The sequence below is a fragment of the Ambystoma mexicanum genome, chromosome 6q (genome assembly GCF_040938575.1).
Source record: "Ambystoma mexicanum isolate Mex_15411 chromosome 6q, UKY_AmexF1_1, whole genome shotgun sequence".
NCBI lineage: Eukaryota > Metazoa > Chordata > Amphibia > Caudata > Ambystomatidae > Ambystoma > Ambystoma mexicanum.
In genome coordinates, this window is record NC_090937.1 from 307,677,668 (window position 1) to 307,697,504 (window position 19,837).

Below are 19,837 nucleotides of genomic sequence, written 5' to 3' on the forward strand. Positions count from 1 at the left end.
GCCACCCCTTTGGCTTTCTGCAAGCACTACTGTTTGGATGCCGGCCAGTGCCTTAAGTGGAACTACAAATCGAGCCGGGGCCCATCGAGGGGGCGTGGCCTAACAACGGGGGTCTTGATGGGCCGTTAGGCCACGCCCCCTTGACGAGCCCCGGCTCAATGGGCTACTGGCACCCCTGCCAGGCAGCCTTTTGTAGAGATTAGCACCCTCTCCCCTGTGGGGGAGAGGGTGCTGATCTCTGCATTTCTATTCTATAGGCTTGCCTGGCAGGGGACAGCGCCTCTCCTATTCAGCCTTAATGGTGGCGCTGCCCCTCGCCAGCTGGGGAGGGGCAGCGACACCATTAAGGCTGAAAGGGTGAGGCCACTGGAAGCAGAGGCCTTTTTCCTAAAGACTGAAACTCCCGAGAATCCACGGGAGCTTCAGTATTTAGAAAGCAAGGCCTCTGCTTCCAGCGGCCTCACGTTTTCTCCATAATGGTGGCGCCGGCCCACGTGCATCCCTTGATTAAAGGGATGCCTCGCAGGTGCAGCGCCACCATTATGGCTGAAAGGCATTTTTTTCTGAAGCCCGAAGCTCTCGCATACGAGCGAGAGCTTCAGGCTGTAGAAAAAAATGCTTTTTCCTGTAGTGGCCGGGGCTGACAGGGGAGATTAGTGGGCCCCGGCAGGGCCCCGCCTCAAAACGAAATTTCGGAGACTGCCGGGGCCCAGCCCCGGCAGGCCCCGGCCCACTTAAAGCCCTGATGCCGGCTCTAGATCAGACGTGGCCTTCGGACGGGCGGTTCTTAGGAACCTGTTTGCTTAAGGATGTCTTCTCTCCACCCTGGGACAACACTCGGTTGTAATCGCCCATGCAGTAAGGAGGAAAGGGGATGGGACGTAAGAGTAATTATAAGTTACTCACCGTAGTGCCCTTTCCTCCATACGTCCCACCATCCTCCCCCCTAAAAATCTGGTATCATTAGGCAATGTTAATCTATTGTCGTCGCCTCTATGGGGACTGAGGTGTGGATCCGGAGGGCGGAGTCAGGGCAGTGCATGCTCCCAGGGCCGCACCGCTGCGTGCCTCTAAATTTAAAGGGAAAGAAGGTTTTTTCTGGTGAAAAAGGTTGTCTCCCTTCCCTTGGAAGGGACACCCATTCAGTACGGAGGAAAGGGGTCTAAGGACTAAGAGTACGTTAGTCACTATGGTGAGTAACTTATAATTTATGTATTGACCCTGGTGACTGTTCCATTTACTCCCCTCCACAACCTGGTCAGTATGTCCCTCAAACTCACCCATTGTGAGAGGATCACTGCTTCCCGTCAAATCTGATTTCGTATCTAGTGTATGTTCTTTTGTGATCAAAAGAGCACTGTTCCCCTGTATATAAATAAATAAAATAAATAATTGTTTCACTTGCAAGCCTACACTAGCTGAATTACAGTGAATTGTGTGGGTAGCCTCTACACATTGCTTGGTTGTGCACATAGTTAGCAGATCATTGTATTTTTAAATATATGTATCATTTGATCATGAAAAGAATTACAATGTATTGTTGCATGAAAGCCCACTTTATTCTAAAGTGAATGAGTGTTAGTTGAGTTACATATTTTTGTTGTGAAATGAGAGACACAACTAATGTGTTTACTTCATCTCTTCTGCAATGTGAAGGCAAAGCAAATTGAGCTTCAGTTTACTGTTGGGGAAGCCATTACCAGTGCTGCCATTGGAACCAGTTCAGTTGTGGCTCGAGATGCTTGGATGGTGACAGAGGAAGAATACACTCCTCCTCATGGTAAGGAATTTGTTCATTTTATCTCTCTGTTCACACATTTTATTTGTATACCTAGGGATATCAGCAAATAGTAAAATGCAAACATAAGCTTCTAATGGAGTCTGTCCTCCCATGGATTCCTTATATATACTGCTTTACAGCACTCTGAGAAACTTTCAGCAAGCTGCGGGCACTGGGCGATCAGGGATCGAGGATCCTAGAGTTGTTGGCTTCGTTACCGGCTGTGACGTTGATATCCGTACAAATAGCACGCTCTGCACCCTGTGACCTCCGTTCCTTTTTTCTGCATGCTCCGCATGCTACTCTGGAACATGCCTTAGAGAAATTCTCATCAAAAATTCTTTGCATTTCTTCGTATCGACTCAACCATGTCGACTCCAAAACCTTCAGGTTTTAAGAAGTGATTGCTAAAATGTCATTGACTGACCCTCATAGAATGTGTATGTGGTGCCTCTGTACTGATCATGTTGTGGTTGATTGTGGCTCATGCCAAACCATGACGCCCAAAAGCTTAAATTAAAACGGAGAACCTTTAAATTGTCCTTGGGCTGTTCAACATCAAAATCATCAAGTTCGACTCTATTGAAGCGACAAACCAGTGACGGCACGTGCTCCATGGCCGAGGAATATCTGGAGAGGGAGAGAAAATGGTTGAAGAAGCAATCTAAAGGATCCCACTTGAGGAGCGACTCCTGTCATTCTTCCTCTTTTTCATCCAAGGAGGAGGAGGTCGGAGGAGGTACTCATCCACAGACTCCTCACCGGAACAGGCCTTGAAAAACCACTTCGGCAGAAAATTTGGAAGTGTTTTGCATCAAAATTATGCAAGTCTTCCAGAAAGCGGCCCACTTGTCTCCTCCTCTGGGAAGAAGACCGTTGAGATCACTGCGCACCCGGCATGAACTCTGATCACCAACCTCATTGGGTGCCTAAAAACCCAGTAGCGGTGAAGGCCTCGACAAGGATTTGAGTGCTATCCATGCCACCAACGCCTTTGTCGGCTGCCGTGTTCTTCGACCTTCTGTCGTCCCCTTTGTCACTGTCCTTGAGGAACCAATCAGCGTCAGTAGTGGAAGATCCTTGGACTTCCCGTATTGCGCAAAAGTCGATACAGGATTTTTTGTCTTCTTTTTAAGGCATCTCGATGAGGATGATGACCTGGTTGCCTTCGAGCTCGAACCCGTGGGTCCCTCTCGACTGCCTGAGGAGTTTCAGGCAGAGGAAAACAGATTTCCTGGTCCGGCTAACGTACTGTTTTTGACATATTGTGGACGCCTGACCACTCACTGATGAGACTAAACTTTGAGCACTCCCCATGCTTACCTTGATTGGGTCTGGCTAACCTCGGAGTTCCTCTGTTGACTATAGCTAGGGTGGCCACCTGCAATCTGTCCACCAGGCCATAATTTAGAAATCCATCTTAACTATCGACTGAGGTATAATAATAACAGTGCTTAGAAGTTGGACGAACCATGCATGAAGCGCTGCTTAAAAATATGAATACCTGTCTGGATTATCACTACAGGGGCAGGTTTTGCTGAGTTTCTATTTTTGTTAATCAGTTCTTACACTTCCTGGAGAATCAGGTTTTGAATGTTTTAATTTTAGTCTTGAAGATTTGAAAGGGTCTGTGACCCCTGTTATTGGTTTCGTGACAATCACACGCCCTTGCTGCCACTGACCATGTATAGTAATTTACCACATTGACTGCATGTTATGGTTCAATGGATGTAAACTAGACCTTGCAAACGTATCCGTGCTCCACATAATGTTTTGAGGTGGGAGTATTTTACACACTTTTATTATTATTGTGTAATTTAAATTATAAGAGTAAAAGAGATTAAAATGTATGCAACGGGCAACCAAACATGACATAACCTGAAAATGAATAGGACCCATTAGAAACAAAACATGTCTGGTTTCAAACAATGTATTACATTTGTGGAAAACCGTCTCCTACACAATAATGTATGAACACACCATATAGGTGAATCTTGATGGTAAATGCACCCAGCACAGGAATACTGAAAAATACTTTAGTAAAATTAGTTTTGTGCAATACATGTTTTCTTTCATTGAAAAAAGCATAATTTGTTATAAAAGATAATTCTCAATTGTAAATCATTTTTCCATTTTATTAATGTGATCTTAAAATGCTATGGAAATGAACATGCGCAATGCTTCTGTTTGCTCCATGAGCATGTAGACACAAAACACAGCAGAAAAGAAAGAAAACATTCCTTCTATCACTCTGTGAGATTTCCTTCTGAAAGGCTTTAGAGAAAACATTTCTTTTTCAGAGGCTTTTCTCCATGGTCTGCAATTTCTTCCATGTAAATGCAATCAAAATAAGTGTTGTGGTTTCTGTCAAGTAAGCCGACCTTTGCAACTACCCTTTGATGTAAAATGGTGGCTGAGGCGGCATAGTACTTCTCTGAAGAGAAAATGAGGAATTCACCTTGTCGTGATGGAGAATATGACGTCTCACTCCCTGACTTAAGTGTGAAAGGAAGGGAGAACTTCACCCTCTGGGGAAAACCTCAAGAGGATCCTTTCATGTACATTGTAAACAGGAAGTGTGAACTTCTCTGCTGCAGGGAATTTCCACCGAGAGAAGTAGTGGGGGATGCAGTTGTGGTGGACTAGGACTTCTAGCTCTTGTATGCATTACCACTGATTCCCATCATTCCTCAAGTGATCAGGAGGTTGACTAGGTACGGAACTATGATCCTGATTGTCCCCGACTGGGCCAGGAGGATGTGGTACCAGGACTTTCTGGATTTGGCCATCTGTCCGCCACATCATCTTACCCGGAGACCCAGACCTTGTTTCTCTTGAGAGGGGGCTGGTTCTTCACCCGAGTCTGCACACGCTCAACCTGCACGCCGGGCTCCTGAAAGGCTAAGGTACAGGGATTGGGACCTTCTGGAAGACCTAATGGAGGTGTGGCTTTCGGCCAGAAGGCCAGCGACTAAGGAACTATACTGCTGCCGTTGGAGAACATTTTGCAGCTTGTGTAGGGCACAGGATGTGGATCCCTGTTTATGCAACATCTCAGTGGTATTGCCTTTTGTATTTTATCTGGCAAATGTGAGAAACCTGATGGTATCCTCACTCCTTCTCCCCCTGAATTCTCTTCTCAGCTGGCCTGGGAAAGGCCATTGCTTTTGGTTCCTGACCCTGGGGGTGGAGAAGCGAGAGAGGATAACCTGGGTGGAGGGTCCTTGGGGATTGAGAGTGGGGTGCCCACAGCTGAGACCTGGTATTCCCCTTTCCCTATTGAAGACCAACCAATCCCTCCCCTGGCCTTTATGGGCTACTGTAAAACCTCTCCCCTCATTTCCCCACATTTTACCTCTGACAGTACTGGGACAAGGAAGAGGTGACTGATAAGAATGAACACTAAAACCTAATTTTACCCCTCTAGTGCTAGGACGAGGAAGATGCCTGCAGAGTACTTTGAAAGTCAGGCATGTCCCTTTAATTATAGTTGGGCAAACTCAATTGAGAAGCCACACCTGCAACCTCCTGCAACCTGTCAAGTGGTTGCAGGTGTATAAAGGGAGGCCAAAGGAGCAGCAAAGGTAGCAACAGGTAGGCCTCTGTGGAAGAGACCAGCAGAGCACCCTTCTCGTGAGTAGGTAGCCGTGGTGGGACCTGAGAAGAAGCCAAGACGCTGGCAGATGTCTTAGAAGACCTGTGGAGCCCAGTGGGAGTTGGGCCATTGTTAGGGAGAATTCTCATTTCATGGCTAATTTCCCTTACCTAGTGAGTCCCTCAGCAGCTTTGCTGGATCTCTGGAGTTATTTCTTTCCACTTGGTAAAAGTGTGAGCTTTTCCCCCACTCTTACTTGTGTTTTGCTATGTGTTTTTGCCTGTTTTGGTGATTGTGGACTCTGGAGTACACCACTTCAGTAGCCCCCTTCATTTGTGTGTCACACATCACCTTCCGTGCAGGGACACAGTTTTGTCATTCAGACTTCCCACCGACTCAGTTTCTGAGGCTGACGACTGTCCCCCAGAAAAGGGTAAAGTTACCATTAACTTTACTTAGTAAAATTAACCACATATCCAGTACACCCCATCTTACATGGAGTGCTGGAAAGGGTTACTCCTTAGCCCTTATTAATCTGTACCTCCTAGAACATTGTTTCGCTCTTTTAACATTTAGACATGGCTGGTGGCAGTGGTATCTACCCTAATTTTCTACCGCAGTGATCTTATATAACCGTGGTATTATTGTAGGCTATTGTGTTAGCCTTGAACTTAAACCGGCTTGACCAAATGCTTTTTTTTTGGCTCCGGTGCGGTTTATTCGCCATTTCTTTTTTGTTAAACTCCTTCTTCTTGTGTTTTACTTTGCGCTGCAAACCAGGTTTGCCTTCTTTGTTCACTGTCTTTTGGCGGGCTTCTGCCAAGAAGCCCTCCTCAAGGCACCTGGGTGTCTAGGTGGGCTGAATGTGAGGGAGGGGTGTAGTCACCCCCTGCACAGGGTATCCTAGGAAACCCAAGTCGCACTTTTTCATGATTAGCTGAGGTGGTTGTCCGGGCTGGACAACCCCTCTGCTGGGTGATTGACAGCCAGGCTGTGTGAATGGGGGATTTTCGCGTAAAAGGCAGGTCTCTTGGGCTGGAAGTCAGAGAGTCGCGACTGGAACTACAAGGAACCGAAGAGAAGCGGAGGAAAGGTCGACTGCTGCAACTATCCCGTCCCGGTGAAGCCCTGCTGCAGTCCTGAGCTATCTACCCTTCAACGACTAAGAGAAGATCCAGTCTGAAGTCTTCTTCCCTTGAGCCTGGTGGGGATAACCAGCTCATCTTCTTCAGCCAGAGGTCCCCTTTGTGGTCGAAATCGCTGCACACTGCTGTAGTGGTCCGGATAGCCACCTGAAGAGCCTCTCCTGTTTTTTAAGGAGCGCACCTGATATTCATTGTCGCTGCTGCCAGCCTCATCCCTGGGTGGTGTAGACCCCCTTCATCGTCCTTCATGCCGAAGCCAGGAATCGTGGGTCTACAGGAAACTACCAGGAACATCTGCCGTGGCACCAGCTTCTTCTTTGAAAAGGTACTGTGTCCTGCTTGAGGGATTTTAGGTGAAATCCCCATTTATCGCTTATAAGGCTTACCCTTATTTTTCCCTCCTTCTTATAACTTTTGCTTCCGAACATTTGACAATATCTAAAGAACTCTTGACAACTTTGAATCGCGAACTATCTGACTTGTGATCCTCGACACAGGAACCCGGTTCCACTTGACACTGGCTCCGGCCTCTTGACTCTTGCATTTCTGTCCATGAGTGTCCTTCTATTCTATTTGCCTAGCTAACATATTGCCTATGATTTTTGCCCCCAACTCTCTCTGGGTATCTCAGGTGCTAAGTGTGTTTTTGCCCCGGCAGCATTTCTTGCCTCGGATATGCGCTTATTTAGTAGACCGAACTGTCAAAAAGTGATCGCAATTGTATTCACGGTAACGTGTATTGTCCCATAATACCGGTTCTCTCAAACGCAGGGTACTTACGTTGATTCCTGCCGTACAAAGTGAATTGGTCAGCTGTAGTGTATTTAACATGTGATTTTAAATTTAATAGAAGTGTTTTGTTGATAACGAATGGTGTTAAAATAAATGTACTTATATTTTTCTACCTGAAACCTTGAGTCAGTGTTTGCCTGAGTCACAGTAATTGTGGTCCCTTTTGTGTAATCTTTTACTGCTCATATACTCTTGAGTTAAGCCTGGCTGCTCCGCTACTGCTACCACTTTGACATAGTAGTACAGGCTTGTATGAAAGTTAAACTTGTGTTACCACCTGTAGTCTTAATTGTGTGTAGTGGTCCCTAAGGGCACTGCACAGGACTCTGCCTAACAAGACCAAACTGTCATTACTGTCAAAAAGTGATAGCGTAACAACCCCCGGTAACGTCTTTGTTTCACAACACTGGTCTGTCAAATCCAAAGGTACTTACCTTGAATTGTTCTGCACAAGGGGAATTGGTTGTGTGTCGTGTATTTGAAGTGTGGTTTTAATTTAATAGACGTGAAGTGTTTTGTGAACAGATGGTCTAAAAATAAATGTACTTTTACTTTTGAACCAGAAACCTTGAGTCAGTGTGTGCTTGAGTCACAGTAATTGTAGTCCTTTGTGTAATCCCTACTACTGCTCATTTGCTCTTGGGATAAGTCTGGCTTCTCCGCTACTGCTACCACTCTGTGTAGTACAGGCTTGTACCAAAGGTGAAATTGTACTGCCACTTGTAGACTTAATCACCTGTAGTGTTCCCCAAGGGTACTGCAGAGGATTGTGCCTAACACCCTCAGGTCATTTCTTCAGTACCTCAAGGGCAAGGTGGTAAGGGTCTTCACCGACAACACCACCACAATGTTCTACATCTGGAAGCAGGAGGGCACCAGATCCCCAGCCCTATCCAAGGAAGCGCAGGGTCTGTGGCACTGGGCCGTCAGCCAAGGGATGTTTCTGGTACCCTTTCATCTGGCAGGAATCAAGAACATCATTGCCGACTCACTGAGCAGGGAGCTGCTTTCGTGCCACGAGTGGGAGCTGCGGCAAGATCAAGTGGATCTCCTATTCCGACGATGGGGCATTCCCCAGATTGGCCTATTTGCGATGTTGACGAACGCCAAGTGCCAGAGGTTCGCCAGCAGGTTTCCCCAGCCGGGGAGCTTGGGCAATGCCTTCTCATTCCCCTGGGACAGCCTGTTCCTGTATGCGTTCCCGCTGTTGCCGTTGCGGCTGCGACTCATCAGTCAACTCAGACGGTCCCGGTGGAGGATGATCCTCCTTGCACCTAGACAGATTTGGTTCCCGGACCTTCTGGACATGTCAGCGTGTCCCCCCCCCATACCCTCCCAGTCAAACTGCCGACGGACGCGGGTCTTCTCGCCAGGGAAGGACGCGCCATCCTCCTCCGCTGTTAGGGGGAATTCCCTGTTTAGGCTGAATTTCCTAACCTAGTGAGTCCCCCAGCAGCTTTGCTGGATTTTTGGGGTTTATTTTTTTCTCCTGCCAAGAGTGAGACTCTTTAACCCTCACTCTTGGGCATGATTTAAGTGTGGTCCTTTGACTCTAGATGTGTTTAATGGGCTATGGGGTCTCTTACTCCATAGGGCTTCATGTGTTTTTGTGATGTGTGTTACACAGCACCCTCAGTGCAGTAACACAGGGGTGTCATAGTGACTCCCCAGTATAGACTCCATACCCTGGGACTGACTACTGTCTCCCAGGGTCTGTAAAGTTACCATTGACTTTACTAGTCTTAAATTCTGAACAGAACCAGTACAAACCATCATATTGTGGACGTACTGGCTGGGGCAATTCGATTGCCCCGGGGTCTGTTAGTCGAGGGGGCACGTCTCCGTCCCCCCTGATCGAGTTTTGGCTGGTGGCAGTGGATACTACATTTTATATTAAACCGCGAATATTTCTCTATGGGATTTTCCCATTGTTCGAGGCTACTATCTTTATTTATTTAATTACGATAGCCTCGAACATACCGCCGGTTTGTTTAATTAATATTAATTCTCTGGTTGGTGTTTTTTGCCAAAACTCGGTTCTAAAATGGCGTTTGTGTTCTCTTCTGTGACTCCAACCCAAGTCGAGCCCTTTGTTCCACTTTTTGGCGGGCTTCTCCACAGAAGCCCTCCAAAGTGGTGCCACTCTGTCTGGGGTACTTAGGAGGGGTGGAGGGGGATTTAGGCACCCTGGACTGAGTTGCCTAGGCAGCTCAAGTCGCACTCCGTCCTGATTGGCCCAAGTGGTGAGCCGGCCGGCTCACCACTTAGCATGTTTGAGTGACAGCTAGGCCTAGTGAATGGGGGTTTTCTGCATAAAAGCAGGGCTTTGGGGACTGGAACTTCAGAAGTCGCCACAGGTCCTAAAAATCCGACGAGGGAGAAGCTGAGCCGACCTGCCACGACGACACCACCGGTGGAGCCCTACTGGACCGTCTCACCACTTTTCCCCAACGACAGAGGAGATCTCCCGCCGGAGAGTCTTCTTCCTTTGACTGGTGGGGATAACCAGTTTCACCGTCTTTTCGCCTTCCCGACGTATCTCGTGGCTGCCTTGCCTGTGCCAAGCACCCCGGCAACCGGGATACCACGTTTTACCACGACCGCGAATTAAAGGGTAATACCTTTAACCGGAAAACTCTGCGTCTGGTTTCTTCCCTGGCAGTGCAACGACCTTCATCTTTCCTCCAAGTCGAGATCTTCTCTTCCCCTGGACGACGACGAGACTTGCACCCACTGCCAGGAACAACTGCCACCGCTGGAGGATCCTTCCCACTTAAGGTACCGTGTCCCGCCCGGCTTCCCTTGCCACCGACTGTACGGGGTAGATTTAGCCCCCGGCTTTCGAACCTGGGTTAGCCTGGGACACCCTGGCTAAACTTTTCTGAGCCTCTCTAAAATCTTTTCAAACTCTCTGCAAGACTTTCTAAGCCTAGGGTAACTGTGATCTTGGGCGCATTTGTGCTCTGCTCTCTCTAAGAGTGGGCCCAGCCTATGGACTTTGGCTCACAAGTGACTTTTGCTCTTCTGCCTTGCTAATAGTGTTCCTAAAGCTTAGAGTGGTGTACCTTCCCATATTCTGTCTTTTTCCCTCCCTTCTTCATGAACTTGTTGGAGTGCCATCTATAGTTAAGCACTCACCTCTGTATGAAAATAAGTGGTGTTAACTAAGACTTATCTGATAAGGACCAAGGGTTGTATATATTATAATAGTAACTGTGTTTAGAGTATTTTACGATAAGAGTGCTGGGGTGTTTCAAACCGTGTGTTTTTAAATAAATAATTATATACTTTGATACCAAAGCTCGGGTCAATGTTTGCTTGTATTGTTGTATCTGAGTGCCTATTGTGTATACTTTGCATACTGCCTAACTCTTCTTGAGGGAAGTCTGACTGCTCAGCCACAGCTACCAGGTAAATCTGGGTGGTACAGACTGCTACCAAGTGGGTTTACTGCTAACACCTGTAGTCCTAAATCTTTTGCAGTGTTCCCAAAGGGAGCTGCACAGGTTTCTGCCTAACATCCGCGACCCGGGGTCGCTGAACCTGCAGGCCTGGCTCCTGCAGCACTAGAGTTCGGAGGATACGATATCCCGGCGGACTGCAAGGAGGGGCTTGCTAAGGCCAGGGCGTCCTCGACTCTCAAGTGCTATCGACACAAATGGAAGAGGTTCTCTGTCTGGTGCCGTGCACAGAAGATTAACCCTCTGCAGATTACGGCCCCTCAGGTGCTGCCGTACCTACTATCGCTGGCCAAGGCGGGGCTGGCACATGCCTCCATCAAGATCCATCTGGCAGCTATCTTCCGCTACACCAGATCTCCGGGGCGGTCATCCCTATGGTCTCATCGCCTGGTGAAGGAGTTCATGAAAGAACTGTTACATTCGTTCCCGCTGGTGAGGGCTCCGGCCCCGGCATGGGAGCTCAACATGGTGCTGACCAGGCTCATGGGACCGCCATTCTAGCCTATGCATTTGGCGCCGTTGAAGTTCCTGTCGTGGAAGACAGCTTTTTCTGTGGCCATCACCTCCGCACGACGAGTGGGAGAGATCCAGGCCCTCTCCTGTAAACCTCCATACCTGACATTCCACGAGACAAGGGTAGTGCTGAGGACGCACCCCTCCTTCATGCCCAAGGTGCCGTCGGACTTACACCTCAACGAGCCCTTGGTGTTACCTTTTTTCGTCCGGTCGCCTTCGTCGTGGGCTGAGAGGACTTTGCACTCGCTGGATGTGGCTAGAGCGCTGAAGTTCTACGTGGACCGCACAAAGAGTCTTCGGAAGACATCACAGCTGTTTGTGAACTTTGGACCTGTGTACCAAGGGAAGGCCCTCTCAAGGCTTCCATTTCCGGATGGCTCTCCGGCTGCATCATGCACTGTCACCGGTTGGCAAACCGACCCTTGCCCGGCCATCCGAGAGCCCATTCGACCAGAGCGATCGCTGCTACCACGGTGTTCTTGTCTGGCGTGCCCATGCTGGACTTCTGCAGGGCTGCTACATGGAGGTCGACGCACACCTTCACGAGATTCTACTGCGTCGACCTGGATTCCAGAGAGGAGTCCAGAGTCAGCCAGGCAGTGCTGCGCAACCTGTTTGCCTGAAGGTGGGCCTGGTGAAGAGGTAAGAGATGCTTAATGTTGAGTTGTTGAAATGCTTAATGTTGAGTTGTTGAAATGCTTAACGTTGAGCCTTGCCACCTCCCATGGTTGTGCATGTATCTACTGCTATGTATTCTTGAGCATGTGAATCCATGCCAGACCCCATGCTGGAGAAGGAACAAGTTGCTTACCTGTAACTGTTGTTGGAAGGGATTGTGTCCTCCAACGTATTCCTTATCTTAGATAATTTGTCTCAAGCTTGCTGGCCTTGGAAATTTTTTCTCTGTAGAGGGTGCTGCGCGTCGACGTCCGCCGAGTTGGTGTCCTTCGACAGCCACCGTATCGACGCCGACGTCCCCATGCCCATAAATAGCCATGCGCGGCGTCCGTTGCTCAGTTCCGTTTGTCTGCGCTTCGTGGTGCCTCGGAATATCGTTGCTCAGTTCAGTCAGATAAACCTCTTATATTTCCTCGATAAAACCAACTCGTACTCAATGGCTTCCTCATCCGAACCGACGACTCCGCGGTCCGGCTTCAAAAAATTTCGAGACTGCAGAAAGAAAATGTCGCTAACGGATCCTCACAGGATCTGTTTGTGGTGCTTGGGAGTCAAGCACCATTGTTCGGAGTGTGAGGACTGCATGTCCATGACGGGAAAAAGCCTTGAAGGAGCGCAAGGGGAAGCTCGAGAGAGGTAAGTCAGTCAAAACCTCCTCGAAAGTTTCTTCGGTCGAGGCATTCGTCTCCTCGCCGTCGAAAGCATTCCCATTCTAGGTCTCGAAGTAGCTCCCACCACTCGTCGAGATCTAGACACTCAAAAAAGAGACGTTGAAGATCCCTTTCCTCGTCATCTTCTGTTTCCCCAGAAAGGGTCTCCTGCCCCACAAAACACAGCTCTCAGGCTGAGTGGGAGGAATTCAGGAAAAAGATGCTAAGCGTCTTCGAGAAAGCAGCCTCGACCCCCTCGAAGACAGCTGAAGGTGATACCCTGGGTGAAAAACCCAAAAAATTGACACGCTGCGAGTCGTTGCACCCGGCGAAAGAGTCCACCCGAGAGTGCCACAGGCCATCGGGTAGGAAGGCACCATCTTCGATGCCGTCGTCGAAAGTCCCTTTGACTCATGGATCGGCGCCATCAACGCCGTTATCGAAGGGTTCTTTGACACATCGGTCGATCGAATCGACGCCGACATCGATGCTGATAAAAGAAAAAACCACAGCTACTTCACAGCCAACGGTTATACCCAGAGCCTCCAGCACGACGCTGAGAACGTCGGCGACATCCTCGAGCAGGATCCCGATCCTCTCGAGTTCCTCGAGGCCTCTTCCAGTTTTCTCAACGCCTTTCTCGGCGCCTTCGAAGCCTTTCACATCGGCGTCGACGACATTGACTTTTTCTTGGCCAATAATGACAAGTTTGGCTCCTTTAACTTTAGAAATGGGTTTTACACCATTTCCGAGGTCAGAGTACCCCAGATTATCTTCAATCTATGAAGAATGGGAGGATTCTGATCAAGAAAGACCCTTTGGGCTGCAGAGGACCACACCACCTGTTTCAGAGGATTTTACCTCTGAGGAAAGAAGGTTGAAAGACCTACAGGAATCCTTACATGAGGCAAGTGGGTTGGACACTTCCCCAGAAGTGGAATTTGTCAAACCAGACCCAGGGGAACATGCCGAAACCCCCTATAGAACCCTGATGGCAAGTATTATTGAATTCATGGGTTGGTCTGCGCCTTCACCTGTTTTTCAACAGGATGACCTTACAGACATACTAGATAAAGGTCCACAGGGGACCCTGTGGTCTCTTTCCATACAGCTTTACAAAGGAAAATGTCATCAAATTGGGAAACTCCTGAGTTTATCCCTGCAGTCAATAAAAAAATTATCAGGAGGGCGTGGCTAGCGCGCCAACGATGCGGACGTGAGCTGAGTGAGCTCCCGTAAGCACCGGTACAATCCTGCACTTTTATCCTGATTCCTGGGGATTTCGTGCGACACAAACATCGCGATCGTGCCCGTGAAGCTGTGGGCTAGGATCGACTGAAATCTGGGCACCTATCTACCCACCCGGCGGGCCAAATCCACAACTTGCTGAAGGCCGGCAGCCCCGTCCAAATTGCGAAACCAAGATGGCCGCCGGGGCCCGAGGGCAGACCTCCTCCGTGTGACTGGGAGGCTTGGGGCGGCCTGACACAGTGCGGTGTGAAGCGGAGCGCGAGGCGGACACCAGTGAGCGCCCGCTCTTCCTCGCCACGCAAGCGGGAGGCTGTGAACGGGGGCCGGCCAGCTGAGCCTGTTGACATCCGGAGGACACCCGGACGGACCCGAGCAGCGGGGCGGTGGAGGAGAGATGGAGGAGCCCTCCTGCGATCCCAGTGACGGGCGGCTCCTGTTTCCTGGGCCGTCTCGACTCGGCGCCCGGACTGTGGAGGACAGCAGCGGCTCGGCTCGACCGCGCCAGAGGTAGGTGGGATCCCCTCTGCCCCCCCCTGCTCCATACAGAAAACGGACTCTGGTGCCATAACACACAGGAGGCAAAAGGGGGACCACCACTTAATGGGTGAACTGTGAGATATGCCGGCGGCCCGCACGTTCTCTGGAGACTCCGTCAAAGCCCAATAAAGGACACCGAGCCCCTGGCGCTCAAAGTACTTTGCCATATTAGCCTGCTGGAGGACGCTCTGGGGGACCCGTGGCTCTCCATCTGACCCGCTGCAGGGCTGCAACACCATATACCGGAGAGGGTCGATCACTCCAACTGAGCATAAACAATATCATTCGACCCATTGTGCTGGGCACTCCAAGGCCTCCGGAAATATGGGGAAAGACAGGCAGAAGAAACCATCCACACAGAGTAGTATGGACCAGTTCACGGCGGGCCCAGCAACACGACCGAACTCCCCCACGGGGGACGGCTCTCTCCTTACATGACGTAATGGCAGCCATTGCCAACTCCCGATCCTCTATGGAGACCAAAATAGACAGTATTGCGGCGGATGTCTCCTTCCTGCGCCACGACCTGCAGAAACTGACTTCCAGAACGGGAGAGGCGGAACACCGCATCTCTGAAGTGGAAGACAACATTGGCGGGATCAATCGTCAACTGTCCCAAGCCTTAAGCCGCCTAAAAACCCTTGAATCAAGAGTGGATGATGGAGAGGGAAGGTCCCGCTGCAACAACGTCCGCATCCTGGTCCTGTCGGAGGGGGAGGAGGGACAATGCATGGAACTATTCCTGGAACAGTGGCTCGTGGACATCTTCGAGGCCACATCCTTCTCAAAGTTCTTTTCAGTGGAGAGGGCTCATAGGATGCCATCGGGCAAACCACTCCCGGGTGACCCGCCCCGTACTATCATCGCCCGCCTGCTCAACTACCGAGACAGGGACGCCTTCCTGAAACTGTCACGCTCGCAGCGGTCGATCACCCATAATTGCTCCCGAATCGCCTTCTTCCCGGACTATACCCGAGAAGTGCAGCGGGCACGACAATCGTTTGAACCACTCAGGAGACAACTGGCTCAACTGAATGTGAAATACGGCCTGCTCTTCCCGGCCCAACTAAAAATATACCATAAAGGAACTACTGTTCACTTCAATGACCCGCAAGAGGCCTGGAAATGGGCAGAGGCTCACGTAGAAGGCGATTGGACTGCAAGACTGAGGAGACCGAGAGGAAGACCCCGACCAGGACCTAGGCGGGCCTCCCCGAGGAGAAACCCAGACTGGGAAGGACAGGAGATCCTGGAGCCAATGGCAGAACAAGAAGAACACTGAACAAACTGTTGTCCCTTACTCCGGGGCCTAGGAGCCGTGCTCCGACATGTGGGCGTGCACTTTCCGCGCCTCTGATCCCGACGCATAATCAGTCCATCATGGAAGATGTTGACATTGGGCGCAAGGGAGGGAACTCTGGGGGAAGCTCTGATCCCTCCCCTGGTCATACTTTTTCTTTCTCCCCCCCTCTCTCTTTCTTGCTGATTTGGACTCTATCCAAGGGTCTGGTTTTGGGGTTTTTGAGCTGACACCTTAAGTTGAAGGTTCAGCAATGTTTGGGCGACAGGTACTTCGTGTTGGGGTGGAGTATAGGGTGGGGGTGAGTTGGGAAAGTTCAAAACCTTGTTTGTTATTTCAAGACTGTCACATGCTCATAGGTCAAATGAACCATTGTCTCTGGTTGAGGACGCTCTGTACCATTCCACAGGGCACCCCCGCCCCTCTGGTACAGGCAGGTACTATATCGCCATCTCACACTGATCGCTACACCCTTGAAAACCCCATCATGTGTAATAAATATCCTCCGCACAAACTGGCAAATCACCCATGCGACTCACTAAATCTCTGAAATTCCTCACTTGGAACGTGAATGGGATGGGCTCAGGAATTAAACGGCGTCTCATCAGGCAATTTTTAAATAGACATTCCCCTGATATGGCCCTCCTAACAGAAACCCACCTGGCCAGATCAAACTGTGCCTTTTTTCAGAGAACTATCTATCGCCTTGCCTTTCAGGCGGGGTACACAATGGTCTCCAGGGGCACCCTCATTCTGATACACAAACGTATCCCATTTATTCAACAAACTGTGGAACAGGACCCCAGGGGCCGATACGTGTTCATCTTGGGAACGATCTGGGGTCAGACTGTGGCAATTGCCTCAATCAATTCTCCACCTGGGCTGGGACAGGAGTTACTGGATGACCTCACTACCCTCATAGGGAAACATCACCCTGACACATTCATTCTAGGGGGAGACTTCAATGACACCATGAATAATAACATTGACCGTTCCCATCTCCGGAATCGTAACCCAGATACTCCTACCAGATTAGCCAACTTTACATCTGCTCTTGGGCTCCGAGATGTATTGAGGGAGTTACACCCGAATGTTAGGGAATATTTTTTCCACTTCGGTGCTCACGGTTCCATGTCCAGACTGGATTATTTCTTTCTACCACATACCGACCTTTACAGGGCAATGTCCGCAGATTTGCTCCCTCGGGGCATCTCGGACCACTCATCTCTTTAAGTGGAAATATGTATGCAGGGTCCCCTCCCCCCTAGAACGTGGAGACTTAATAGCTACTATCTGGGGTTCCCAGAACTGATAGATCGCCTAGAGGAAGTATCCGCCGAATATTTCTAAATTAATGAGGAATCTGTGGATAACCCTGTGATATTATGGGAGGCATATAAAACAGTGCTCAGTGGTGAGATTCTCTCCTGGACGACACATAAAAGAAACACCCGGCTTCAGGAACTACTAAAAGCCGAGAAGGAAGTGAGCAACTGGGAGACTAAGCATATCTCTGATCCTACGCCCAAGACTCATCGATCCCTCCAACGCGCCCAAGAGCGCCTTCGGAACAGAGGGTTTGGATGACGCTAAGCAGGCCCATTGGCAGGCTAGAGCGAGGGTGTATGAACTAGGGGACAAGGCGAGTAAATTGCTCGCCTGGCTGCAGAGAAGGGACGAAGGACAACGCCATGTCTGGGAAATAGTTACACCACAGGGCGACAGCTATCACTCAGACGCTGGGATTGCTGAGGCCTTCGCAGCGTTTTACGCAGACTTGTACCGAGCCCCAACCTCATCGCTAAACCCCTTCCGCTTAGATGCGGTAACGCTGCCGACTCTCTCTGAGCAACAGAAGGACCAGCTGGACTCTGCCTTACCGGAGGCTGAGATTTCAGAGGCGCTATCTCAACTCCAATCAGGGAAGGCACCAGGCCCGAATGGATTCCCTGTTGAAACCTGGCAAAAGCTAGGGGCAGATAAAACGTCGGCTCCTCTGCATAGAATGTTTCTTGCTGCCCGGGAACAGGGGACTCTTTCCAACAGATCTTTGCAAGGCGACTATCGTGGTCATTCCCAAGCCTGGCAAACCTCCACATGAATGTGCTTCCCATAGACCTATATCACTGCTTAACGGGGAGGCTAAGGTCCTCGCTAAGGTACTAGCGAACCGATTACAATCAGTTGCACCCACCCTGGTCCACCCGGACCAATGTGGATTTATGCCTTGCAAATTGACTCGGCTGAATCTACGCCGCCTCCATCTGGCATTGGAGAAATCCCCGATCATAAACAAACCCTTGGCCCTGTTGGCAATCGATTTCGAAAAGGCGTTCGATTCCATTCGATGGGACTGCCTCTGGGAGATCATGCGCCGTATGGGATTCAGAGAGGCCTTTCTGGGATGGGTGAAGTTACTTTATACTAACATCCAAGCTGAAGTGAAAGTAAACTGATGGTCTTCCAGGTCCTTCCCCCTGGGTCGGGGTACACGACAGGGATGCCCGCTTTCCACTCTTCTATTTGCCCTTGCAATCGAACCGCTGACTCTTTGGCTTCCCCAAAGCACTGCCTGGAAGGGGTTCAGATGGCCAGAGGGACATGAGGATCGTACATCCCTATACACAGATGATCTCCTTGTGTATCTGGGAGACCCGCCAAGGTCTTCCCCTATTGTAACATAACTGCTCATCCGCTGTGGGGAATTTAGCGGACTCAAAATCAACTGGGAGAAATCAGTCTTCTTTCCTGTACAGGGTGGAGAACAAGCAAACCCCCAGGAGTGCCCGTACCGAGTGGAACGACAGGGCTTTCGATACCTGGGAATATGGATATCTGGGGACTTGACAAGTTATATAGAACACAATCTCCGACCGATCACAGACCGCTTCATTATTGATGTCCAACACTGGAAACTCCTCCCCCTGACACTTATGGGAAGAGTGGCACTCTTTAAAATAATGACCCTTCCCAGATTCCTTTGCATCCTTCAGAATGCCCCACTTAAAATCCCAGACCTAGAATTTCACCAAGTGGAGACACTTCTCAGAGACCTCATATGGGGGGGAGGCCAGCCACGAATTGCGCTAACCACACTCCAGAGATCGATCTGGGAGGGAGGAATAGGCGTTCCCCGCCTCCAAACGTACTACTGGGCATCACAACTGTCAGTAGTTAATGATCTTCTTCATGGAAACCGAGACCTACCTCATATACTCGCTGAGATAGCCACTATGCAGAACACAGACCCGCTGTCCCTCCTTTATCAACCCCTCCCGAGAACTCCCCCACCCACAACCACAACACACCTGATTATGGTATGGAGACAGGCACACTGAATCATTGGGTGGGAAAACAAAGTTACTACTGCACAACCCCTCTGGCAAAATAATAACCTAGCTGAGACCCGGAAGTTTGAGCCATGGCCCAAATGGGTGAGAGCGGGGGTCACTAGGGTTGGGGATATGCTCACGGATGGGGGATTGACCTCATTTGACGACCTACAACTGCAATTTCAGATCCCAAACACGGAACAATACCATTACATATGCCTGGCCCACGCCTTAAGACCCTACTTAACAGTAGACACACTGGTACCAGACTATACCCCTATAGAGCGTAACATCCTGCCTGCGTATATTCCCACCAAATGCACTTCCATCCTCTACAATGCCATATCCTCCTTTGCTACCCCTGAACTGAACGAGCTGAAGGCGAAATGGGAAGCGGATGTGGGGATGATAGATCCAGAGGACTGGATACAAGTCCTCATGCATCCCTGAGAAATCGCTATTTCCTCTAGGCTTCGACTTGTGCAGCTGAAAATACTGCACCGGGTTTATTACCCTAGAACGTGCCTATACGGCTGGAAACGGGCCCCAAACCCGAACTGTTTGCGATGCGGGGAAGAGGAGGGAACCTTCATTCACATCTTGTGGGCATGTCCCCGGATACAAACTTTTTGGAATGCATGCTGTAGGGAACTCTCCCGAGTTCTGACCTGTACCATACCACTGGACCCAAGGGCCTTACTCCTGGGTGTGCCTGACGAAATAGAGGCTAACAAGTGGGAGAGATTGCTCCTGCATACGGCGATGGGACTGATTAAGCGCAATATAGCGCAGAAATGGGG

At 49.9% G+C, this 19,837-nt stretch overlaps 1 protein-coding gene across 2 annotated transcripts in view; it reads left to right on the forward strand.

Moving 5' to 3' along the window:
• ECPAS (Ecm29 proteasome adaptor and scaffold) overlaps window positions 1–19,837 on the forward strand; it is a 3,148,361-nt gene that overhangs the window by 1,533,911 nt on the left and 1,594,613 nt on the right. For both annotated transcript variants that reach the window (XM_069630810.1, XM_069630809.1), the window contains exon 24: window positions 1,657–1,780. In XM_069630810.1, coding sequence (XP_069486911.1) covers window positions 1,657–1,780 — 124 coding nt within the window. The remainder of the gene's footprint in view (window positions 1–1,656; window positions 1,781–19,837) is intronic.